Below are 12,335 nucleotides of genomic sequence, written 5' to 3'. Positions count from 1 at the left end.
TCAGTGATTTAGACTTATCCACAGAGACAGTCAATGATTTAGACCAATCCACAGAGACAGTCAATTATTTAGACCAGGCCACAGAGATAGTCAATGATTTAGACAAGACAACAGAGACAGTCAATGATTTAGACCAGGCCACAGAGACAGTCAATGATTTAGACAAGACAACAGAGACAGTCAATGATTTAGACCAATCCACAGAGACAGTCAATGATTTAGACCAGTCCACAGGGAGAGTCAATAACTTAGACCAGCCCACTGGGCCAGTCAATGATTTAGACCAGCCTACTGGGCCAGTCAATGATTTAGACCAGCCCACTGGGCCAGTCAATGATTTAGACCAGACCACAGAGACAGTCAATGATTTAAACCAATCCACAGAGACAGTCAATGATTTAGAGCAGGCCACAGAGACAGTCAATGATTTAGACCAGACCACTGGGCCTGTCAATGATTTAGACCAATCCACAGAGACAGTCAATGATTTAGACCAGACCACTGGGCCAGTCAATGAGTTAGACCAATCCACAGAGACAGTCAATGGTTTAGACCAGTCCACAGAGACAGTCAATGATTTAGACCTGTCTAATGGAACTGGTGTAGACAAATCAATGTGGACGTTCAGAGATCTGCCAATGGACTAGCTAATGCTCAATTTTAAGTCTATTGTTTATGTATCAAGTTGTTTATTGAGTAAACTATCCATAAGTTGAGTGCTCAAATTCCAGGTTTTCTGTTCTCCATGGATCGTGACAATTTTTGTATCAAGTTCTGCTGATGGTCACCAGTTCTATAGTTGCCACTCCACACTCGATGTGAAGATATTGTATCCTGTATAATGATAAAACTGGTGCTAAGTTACCCCATTAATAATGAGTATTGTGTAAGACAGGTATATAAGTTATGTCCTCGCCTGCGGACTTGGTGGCTGGTGGCGGCCACGGAGGTGGTAGTAGCCATACTTGTGGTTTGTGAATGGTGGGAAAGGCGGCAAATCCAGGTCAGGTAATCTTATACAGGTAATCTTATACAGGTAATTTATGTACTGTATCACTATAGAGGTCACCTACATACAAAATTTACCGTAATATTCCTTAAGTCTGTTCATGTGATGGTTTACTTGTTTGTTTTTGGGATTGCATGCACATCCTTATAGCTAAGGTTAATATAATGACAGTGTCCACTGATGATGGGGCTTAATGACAGCTAAGGTCATATGATAGTGTCCATGCACTAATGATTGGTCAAAACAATAAAGGTCATATGACGACAGTGTCCACTGATGATTGGTCAAAATGACAGCTAAGGTCATATGACGACAGTGTCCACTGATGATTGGTCAAAACGACAGCTATATAAGATCATATGAGTAAAACGACAACTATATCTACTGTTGATGGATCCAAACAACAGATAAGATCATATGACCATTAACAATGTCCACTGGTGATAAGACCACTCAACAAAGCTAAGGTCATATGAAGACAATTAATGTCCAGTGATCATCATTGGTCAAACAGGGTCAATTTTAAAGTGTCATCACACTGAAGTGTTATAGCTTTATCAAAAGAACATGAGATGTCACCATCATTCAACATCAATGTGAAGGTCACCAAATCCTATCGTTATTATATATAGTTAGCCTTTATTGAAACAAACCTCTAATTATGCACACTTGATGAACCTGTAGATCTCCAAACATTTGTGAATGATTCGTACTTTGGAACTAGAAGAAACTCATTTTTTCTTGTTACACTTGCTAGCCATTCAATGTTTTGTTATGGAAAAGCTGCAGTGCAAAATCTGAAAATTTCCATAAAGAACTTATAAACCACTCTTTGATAAAATAATAATGTATATTGTAACATTTCGGCAGTTTTATGTAATAAATTAATAAAATTTAGGCAAAAGTAAGGTGCAGAGAAATTTACCAGTTTCAAAAGTCAAAAAGAGAATGACGTATCATAAATATTGACTACAGTACCAATGTTTAATGTATTCCATGATATCTTACATATTGTGACAAGAAACACCTGATTATAATAAGGTTCTTCAAGCAACTCAAGTCATCATTCTGTGATTATGATTGTTAGTGATCAATAATTAATTATCTACTGAATTGGTAAAATTATTTAGTTTTTGAAATATTGAGCTACATTTCAAAAGTGAAAAGGTACAAATACCCAAACACTACAATGGAATCATTTATTGTCTTGAATCTCAATGTCATCATGTGATGCATTTATTTTCATTTCAGAATAATTGATGTATAGATCTTAAATACCGAGGGATTTTGGTAACAGACTATGCCTGTGCACACCCTTCTCTGAATGACATTAGATGCCTGGAAGAATTCCAAGTCGGAATTTCAGTTGTTTGGTAAGAAGCCTCGACTGTAGGCCGTGGTCCTATAAAGATGTAACACACTGTCACAGGGTTATAAAGCATGTCCTAACAAGTTTACAGGTATCAAGAAATGGCCGTAGAACATCCCCTCTCCTAACCAATTTGATCAAGTTTCCATCAACAGCAAAAAAATGTAATTAAGTGTAACGTGAGTGAAAACTCAATAAATTTTAAGGAAACTGAGCTGCACATCTGTGCTCGAGTGACAGTGATCCCAGCAAATTTCATTGTTTTCTCGTTAAGAACCTTGGCGGAGGGTTTAATGCTGTGTCCCATGATGGATAGACAGACGGGGGCAGGATCCAGACATAATTCCACTCGGAAGCTACAGCCTCACTCCAGCATGGTAACCTTAGTGACAGAGAGTACACAAGGGAAATAACTTGGTACTCCAGAATACACCACCTGATGTTGTGATCTAATGTCAACAAATTACTAGTGGAGATATAAATCTTATATTAAGTTATTCCCCTTGTCAGTTCTCCTGTCCCTGGTCAGTTTCAGATTTGAATTTACTTTGGAGATTTTAAAATGAAAATCAAGCAATTATCTGTACATGGATAAACTAGAAAATCATTATATCACTTAAAACAAATTAATGAAAATGTTGCAACATTCCCAATTTTAACTATAACTACATAGATAGTTTTTGCTAAGATATACAGTGCTGTAAACATTAATAATGTTCATGAAAGGTGTCTTTGTTGTTTGTTTTAATTAAGTTAAAAGGGGGCCGGGCATATTGCTTCCTACAACAGTGTTTATGGAGATAATACAATCGCTGTTACTATTTACTTATGTTGTATTGCCAATTGCCCTCTAGCTAAAGCTTCCTGTTGACCTTGCCCCTGTTAGCCTCGCCTCTGGTGACCTGATTTGACTCTATTATAGCTAGTGCCTCCTGTTGACCTGATCTGACCCTATATTTAGTGCACCTTATTGACCTAATCAGACCACATTGCTAGAGCACCCCCCCCCCCCCCCCCCCCCCCAACATTGACCTTTCCTCTTGTTGACTGGATATACCACCCTACAGCTATCCAGACAGAACACAAATGATACAGTTTGATAATAGCCTGTAACACTAATTGATGTGACTCGTTATCTAGATAAGAACACTTTATAGGCTAGCCTGTTTATTTTACGGCTGACCCTGCCCACCTGTCCAGACTCCATATCAATCCAGTCCCCCTGTGACTACACATCGCTAGTTAGCAATGTTAATGTTAGGTCATACTATTACCATTTAACTAGAAGTGACAAAACTCGGACAAACTGGAATCTGAATTGTAATCAACAGGGATGAATCGTATTTCAATATCAGGTACATATGTGGGGTCTCCGTAGTAAAAGTCTTACACTGATTTGCAGGACCCATTTCCTATGGTGATTAATTGAGGGCCACGTCAAAGACAATACAGCCGATCCCTGTGGAACATTTAGTTGGTGAACAGCTGGAATTGATTTTAGAATCCCACACAAATATCTGGAAATGTGAAGTGTGAACACTTTAATCCTTGTGGATTCAGATGGTACATAAACATTCTCTTTTTTTTGCCACAGTCGTGATACTTTCCTTGATTTGTGAAAAAACAGAATAATAATTAATATATCTTAATAGAAAGATAGATAAATCTCTAGTGGGTTTTTTAGGCTAATCAATTCTAGGTAGAGCTGATGTATGGTTCAAAGACAGGAGATATATACGATCAACACTTAACCCTTTCACCCCTATGTAACTTTAGTAGACTCTACCATGTATTGATCTGGATGAGTCCATTATGGTCTACAGTGGTGAAAGGGTTAACTGAAAGAGCTGATGTATGTATGGTAGAGAAAGTGGAGAGATTTTAATAATGAGGATTTTTATACAGGAAATTTATTTTATGTAAGGAATGATGGTATAAGATTATATAATGGCTAGTTGATGTTCCCCTTCCCCCTTGATGAGGAGGGGTGGCAGGTCCGGGAGACCAGGGGCGCCGCCAGCCAATACACAGGCTACTTCTGTGGTCCTAGCAAACAGAGCAATACTGTCCTCAGCAGCCAGCCAGCAGAACAGAACGAAAAAAACCATAAAGCAATTCTTGTAACTGACAAAATTAGAGTGTTTGGCTGGGTTTTTTTTATCAACTCTGTTTAAAAAATATTACACAAGAATGAAATTGAAAGGAAAGTGATAACACTGAGATTCTAGTTTCTGGCTCCTCCCTGTACAACTAGAATCAGCTTGGTATTGACCAAGACAGATCTAAAAAACATAGGGGCACAATCTAAGCAAATTTACATCAAAATGTTCCTGTTGACATGAACTATTTCTACTATCCCCAATAATCATTATGATTTTTTTAACTGTACAGACACTTTGCCAAGGTAAGATTAAATTTCAAACCATCAGTCCCTACTTGGTAAACATCTTTCATATTTCACAATGGAAAAGTCTGAAGACAAAAGAAGATAACCAAAGCTTTGTGTACAGCCCAGGATGGCTAGGATCCGTTTTCTAGCAGTCAGGATAGTTACATATATATGCTTAACAGACTTAAGGATACAGTAATACAAACAATACATTTTGTATTAATTGATCTATGTAGTCAAATTGTCACAAAGTTAGAAAGCTTTGTACTAGCAGACACATATGACATTTGATGTGATCTATGTGTCAAACAACAAACATTTATTCAGACCAACAAGATTGCCAAAGATCAAAATAATTATCCCTTAAATAAGAATTGATCAATATTATCACGCTTTGTGATGATAAAGATTTTCATGATCAATATAATCAAGCTTTGTAATGATCAAGATTTTCAAGATCAATATATTCAAGATAAGGATGATCGAGCTTGGTATTGATCAAGATAATCGAGCTTTGCAATGATCAAGATATTCAATATCAACATAATCAAGATTTGTAATGATTAAGATATTTAAGATCAAGATAATCAAGCTCGGCATTGATCGAAATATTAAAAATCAAGATATCAAGCTTGATACTGATCGAGATAATCTATTTTGTTAAAGAGTTGCATTAATTCAGTTAATTAAGATCAAATAAATCAAGCTTAGTACAGATCAAGATATAATCAAACTTTTTGAAAAATTTGTTCTGATCAAGATGACTAAATATGTACACTATCAGATCAAGATATTCAAGCTTTAATGATCAATGATAAAACAACGCTTCAAAACAATAAATCTATGAAGGTCTAAGATTTGAATGTGTTGAACATTACATATATTGATACTGTCATACATTTGTGCAAGCCAGACAGACACCTTTCAGAAATGACCTTGACAATAAATAACCTTAGGACACTTTGAAGCTGTGTAACTGTCAATCATCTAGTAGATCTAGACTAATAAGCCATGAATGCATTAATAATGACAAGGTAATTGTCAGCCTGTCTTTCCAAATAAGAGAAAAACATTTTACTCTTTCCAAATCCTACTGCTGATTGTAGGTTTACATTGTGGAGGTAGTTTTACGTAAGGTGCCTGTCAAATTCTTACTTCTTTCTTGTATGTATAAATTAAACTATGGCAACAGTTTCCTGACTGGAATACTCCAAGGTTTGTCAGGTCAATCTGACGACAATGATAGCAAAACATGGAGGATTGTTATATGTGTGCCCAAATTAGCGGGTCCTAAACCAGATAAGCTGACGTACCCACTCACTGTCTGCGGGAATACCACCAACAGGAAGTCAGCTGACAGCGCAGAAGTTTGCTGACAATCCAACTGATGATGCCCGAGAGTTCTGCTAATCTCGCCCTAATGCTAGCACATGCCGGTCTCGAGGCCTTGTTATTACCGAGCATATCACTTTTCACACCTAGCCATGGTATGTAGGACATCAAAATGCCAACCAAGACATGTCATCAACATTGAAACAAAATTTATTAAAAAAAATCTCAGATTTATCAATATACAATTAAAATGCAACAAATAATAAGCAGAATCAAAATCTATGTCCTATGTGATCCTATACATTTACCTGAAAGGGTAACACACCCGTTTTACTATATTTCTGGTCTTTGGAAGTCATGGAGTTTATACAAAAGATAAAAAAAATCAAAAATAAATCATCATCAATTTTTAATGGGGAAAATTTTTTAATAAAGAAGTACTGTTTTTTGGCCAGACAACCTCTGATTATTCATCAAAAATTCTTGAAGTTCAATAAGAATCTAAAATCAACTAACATTCAAGGTGAGTTTTAACCATGAATTTTTCATTTCCAGAAACAGTTCTAGACTATAAAGTTTGCAATTTAAAAATGGAGATCAATATAAACATGAAATTACATTCCAGTAAAGACAAGCCATCAAAAAGTTATTGGTGAAATATTTCTGTATCATGTGTTTTGACAGTCATGCCTAGACTGGGGCTGATTACCTGTATAGCTGCAAGATTTCAAGTGAACATAAACCTGACTTTTATGACCAAAATTGTTAATTCATCAAAATCCAGCTAATGACGTGGGTTGTTACAATGACGTGGGTTGTTAAAATGTCGCCTACTTTACAGATATGCAGAATTCAAAGCCCCCCACATATGCCACGTTAAAAATTTGTCCAGGGCGCACTCACTATCAATGACAGGTCATGCTACGTGCACCAGATAGATCGTAATGGTGCAGGTGCTACAAGCATCTGACGGTTTGACATATAAATATCTTATAACTTTACAACAATACTTCTCTCAATATTAGAGAATGCAGATGTGGTCCCATCAAATAACGTTTATATCATGTCAAAAATAATTTTATTTTGATGGTTGTATTTCAATCATGTGACAGCTGTGATGTGGTGTATTTTTGTATTTCGGGCCCGTACGTAGCTTTGGAAAAATAACAACGGTGGTAGTTATTGAAAGGGGATGGGGGCGGAAATAGCACTGATCTGACAATCAAATTTTATGATACAATCGTAAAGAAACTAAAAATATCAATTAAAATATGATTTATTTTTTATCCTTTATTATCAAGCTCTGAATAAATGCAATGCCTTAATAATGTTTTGCCCTAAAAATTTCACCAGGATTGTTCATAAATTTTTAAGTTTACGAAAGTGATTAATCAAATCCTTGTCTGCAAATGTTTCATGGCATATGCTAAACAATTCAACAACACAATCGTCAGTGTTTATGAATATTAAGTTAGATCAGGAGGGCCACACCAACCAAACACTGACAGTTAGTGCCAAGGAACTCACCTTGTACTGGAGAAGCGTAGTTGAGGACAATGGTGAAGGTAAACGTCAGAAGACAGTAATTCCACAACCTTCCAGGACCCACAAAATGGTATTCCATCGTAAAATAGTTTAACACCGAGTACGAAACACTAGTAAATCTGGGGACTCAATTCCACATGGGTAAGGTTTATATATCCACCGTTTTCTGTTACAGCTTCGTCTTGTACTTCAACGATCTCCGGTCAATTTGTATAAGGACTCCCGACGTCAGTATAAATATTTCCGTCTGATGTCTATCGGTGAATTCTACCTCCACGTGACAACCTGGAAAGGATGAAAGAGAACAGGTTAAGAACATCACCACATACAGTACATCAGCCATCCCACCGCCAATTAGTGACATCAAGTATTGATGGGCCCTACACCGCTCACAAGGGGGGCCTCATACTTATGAAATAGTCATAGAAAATGTCTGTTGCCGTGAACACACGCGCCATAATAGCGGTAACACAATGTCCCATAATCACAACATATATCACACATTATGTAATTAGGCGAGATAAGATGGTTAATCATACCACATTTAAATAAAATCCCATCATTTTACACGGCTGAACAATCAACCACATAATTCTATACATTAGAACGCTATTTTTATAAAACCTTCCAGTCTATTTCCTTCACTAATCATGCCACATTCAAATCTTGTTAAGGAGACCCACCTCACCATTTTATTTCACAATTTCTACAGAGACAGGCATGACCATACATTTCTATTCCTAAAGTATTACACCCATGTACGGACGTCTATCCAGTCCATCCCAGTATCTATGCACCAGTTAATGTCCAAGGTATCCTCATCCAAACCCTATTTTCATGATAATATCAGTACAAGACTTCATCCTTTTAAATTACATCCGGCAATATTAAACAAGTAAATGCAACACTGAAATATTTATACTTTTATTTGAATATTCCTTTTTAAAGAAATCAACAGTCCATTACCACTTCCTGTGCAGAAGACTTTAAAAACCTGTTGCCATATCCAGAGAATTTTGTACACTACCGTCTATGTATACTGAGACGGAACCTCAGCGACAAACATCTTATATCTACTATGATATCATATGCACTAGATGCCTTAAGGTTTGAGTTATAGCTGTCGAGAAGAGAAAATCAATGTGATGATTAAACCAAGAGATCACTGATATGTCCCACATGAATCTGTGAGAAATACTTTAACACATAGAATTAGCATAGAATCTATGAAACATATGATTTTTTTCACTGACCCAAATTTTCATCACTTTACAATAGACAAAATAAAGGCTAGCCTTAAGTTGACTCATGCTTTAAGTTAAATACGTTGGTTACTGATGTGTTTGCGAGGAAAACTTTAATATCGGGGCTATCATAAGTTTACGCTCTATTGGAGATATTATACACATGGATTTTTAAACTTGTTCAAACACTCACGGCAACCGGGTCGTTGCACCTCACAACAATTACACATCCTATAAAAGTCAATTTTCTGTGAAACCGAACAAACAATGACCTTACACTAAATGTCCGAAAATATAATAACCATCACCTCATTCATCACCTTGCTGAACAGAAAATACAATAAAATTCATAATCTGTTGAGAGCTTGGTAAATAGAGAGGATGACTGTAAACACTCATGTGATCCAGACCACAACACAACTTCCCAGCAGACTGACCACTGGGAGTGATTGGCCCATCTGTCCAGTGTTTCTACGGTAACTACAGATACGATTCAGAATCCAACAATGCTTAAAAGTTCGTGACAACTGTTAGCTTATCTGTTCTGATTAGTATACTGCCAATAAATTTGTCAGACAATAAGCATGTTACTTTTGATAAATAGTAAAACATTGATGTCCCTCATTTACCATCTGGCTTACCAATATCTTTTTCAAGTTGTTCTTTTTTCTTTTTTCTCAACCAGTTTTTGTATACCTCTCCATTGATACATAGCCTAATCACGTTATAATACCAACATTTCACTGGAAAAGTGGTGAAGTATAACAAGATTTTACTGTATTTAATATCTTTGGTGACTACCTATAGTTTTACTTGACTTAACTCTGTCACCACTACAATTAGTTTCTGAAGAGACTGCTGTTTCTACAGCCAATAGATGTAGAGTAGACCCCTGCTGCAGTAGAGTAGTTCGTCTTTTAAGATCACCTCTTCTGCAATAAAGTATTTTTTATATTCAGACCATGTCCCTTCTGCAGTAGAGTAATCCATCTTTTGATACCATCCCTTCCGCAGTAGATTAATCCGTCTTTTGATACCATCCCTTCTGCAGTAGAGTAATCCGTCTTTTGATACCATCCCTTCTGCAGTCGAGTAGTCAATCTTTTTAGACCAGTGACCCCTTCTGCTTATAGAGCAGTCTTTAGTGTAGGGTGTCAATTTACCTCCATATTGGACCTATACATGACCTTCTAAAATGGCTTTTGACTTTCAAAATGTTAGAGGCTTGCCACCTTCTACCAGTAAAATAGTTTGGCTTTTAAGACCATCCCTTCCCAAAAGAGACAACCTTTTTTGCCAATAGTGTAGTCTTTAAAAAGTCCTTAAAAGACATCCACTTTTGCCAATAAAATAAAATAGTCTTTTGAGATCAAACCCTTTTGCCAATAGAGTTGTCTTCAGGGACAATCTCTTTTGCAAATAGAGAAGTCTTTTAAAACATCAGCTTTTGCCGATAGAGTAGTCTTTTGAGACCACCCCTGGTCTTGTACCAATAGATTTGTATTTTGAGACCAACCATTTTAATAACAGAGCAGAATTCAGGGACAACCTCTTTTACCAATAGAGTGAAGTCTTTCGAGACTGCCCAATCAGCCAATTTAATAACCTGTCTTTAGAAACCATTCCTTATGTTTATAAACTAGTGAATAATTATTCTGCCTCGAACTGTTTTTCCTGGACAGGTGATAATAGTTCAGTCAGCTTAAAATGTAGTTTAATATTATCCAGGGATTGGTATTTGAAGCCAGGCTCTACGTATTGTAACTGGTACACCAATCATTACAGTAGAAATTTAACGCACAAAAAAATAATGATAACTTTATAATTGCACAGTATATCACTTGAGGCTCATTGTGAAGCATAATTACAGCAGTTAACACACTTCTTCAATGAGCAACTATATCAATCCTTCTCTGCCAGATCATATTACTCCACTTCAAATTGCCTGCATCCTTCCTCTGCTAATGATGCCAGGGCTAGAGGATCTGTCTCTACCTGTGTAAGCATATCTTTTCAACTTACCTTGATTAGCTATCTCATGACATCTTCTTCCCTAATACAGGTACAAACAGACTATGCATGCTCTAAGTTGACTCCCCTTATCAGGTGATCACAAATAACACTACCGAAGCACAAACAGCAAACAAGTGTCAATATCGGAATCCTAATTAAGAAGCTTAGCTTGCATATGTCAACTTAAGATGTTCAGTGAATCCATTGTCCAGAACTTGACCTTTCTTTGAGGATGTCTTTATGCTGTGGAGACATGCTACCTGTCCATACTGACCACCATATGCCCTCTACCTATCGATTATGTATATTGTCGGTAGTGTCCTGTTCAAGTACTGACTTATAAAATCCATACAACACAACCTGTGTAGGTGTTCTACCCTCTATTCGCGAATCTGACTTACTGTAACTAGCTAGTAATCAGAATCAGAAGTGTTATTACACCTGACAGATTCACAATCAAACTAATGCCACTCTACCCTCTGTGTGGCCATAACAAGAAACTCACACATTTCACCTCCATGTAATCTGTGTCACAGACTTGAATTACCGAATAAGTACACACATCTCTCGAAGTCAATTTCTTCAGTAGATCCTTGGGAGTTTTTAATTCAGAAATTAAAAACGTGTAAAAAGGTTGCTGTGAACAATTTTATACAAACTGTATTAATCCAGCGACATGTCACCAACTTACTGCGTTTCATCTGTTACAGCCTCAGGCAGACCAAAAATTAGAAAGGAATAAAATTCTGCGACTTGAAACACATCGAAGAAGCCATAAAAAAACCTTTCCACGACGAAGCCAGAGATCCAATAAGTTGTCTTAACGACCAACCCTAATCAATTAGATGTGTAAACAGTGTGCCCAACAGTAGGATAACCCATAATGCAGTTTGAATAAAAACTAAAATCTTACAGTCCTGTGGACAGTAAGAGACAACAGGGTAACCTTTTATGCGGGCACCATTTATGTCTAACGTCACCACTTTACATTATGCAACGTATGTTGAATGAAATGGTTCCAATACATTCTAATTCCATTAATTCCACAGAGCATAACAAAAACGTTTCCACCTAATCTTGGGAAATGTTGTTGTGAGAATCTTGCAAAAAAATTCCAACAAGTTACATTTCCAACAGCTACGTATCTAACAGTAACAGCTTTAAACAGATGAAAGGGGGTTTTACACCAACAGTAACAGATGTAAACAGATGAAAGGGTGTTTTACACCACCAGTAACAGATTTAAACAGATAAAGGGGGTTTTACACCAACAGTAACAGATGTAAACAGATGAAAGGGGGTTTTACCCCAACAGTAACAGATTTAAACAGATGAAAGGGGGTTCTACACCAACAGTAACAGATTTAAACAGATGAAAAGGGGTTTTACACCAACAGTAACAGATTTAAACGTATGAAAAGGGTTTTTTACACC

The 12,335-nt window shown here is 36.7% G+C and overlaps 1 protein-coding gene across 11 annotated transcripts in view; it reads right to left on the bottom strand.

The window, feature by feature from the left end:
* Positions 1-12,335, bottom strand: part of LOC110466659 (adhesion G protein-coupled receptor L2-like) — an 80,285-nt gene that overhangs the window by 41,105 nt on the left and 26,845 nt on the right. For all 11 annotated transcript variants that reach the window (XM_021523320.1, XM_021523319.1, XM_021523324.1 and 8 more), the window contains exon 2: positions 7,627-7,929. In XM_021523320.1, coding sequence (XP_021378995.1) covers positions 7,627-7,723 — 97 coding nt within the window. In that variant the 5' untranslated portion in view covers positions 7,724-7,929. The remainder of the gene's footprint in view (positions 1-7,626; positions 7,930-12,335) is intronic.

The sequence above is a fragment of the Mizuhopecten yessoensis genome, unplaced genomic scaffold, assembly GCF_002113885.1.
Source record: "Mizuhopecten yessoensis strain PY_sf001 unplaced genomic scaffold, ASM211388v2 scaffold11139, whole genome shotgun sequence".
Classification (NCBI taxonomy): Eukaryota; Metazoa; Mollusca; class Bivalvia; order Pectinida; family Pectinidae; genus Mizuhopecten; species Mizuhopecten yessoensis.
This window is presented reverse-complemented; position numbering and strand designations above follow the sequence as displayed.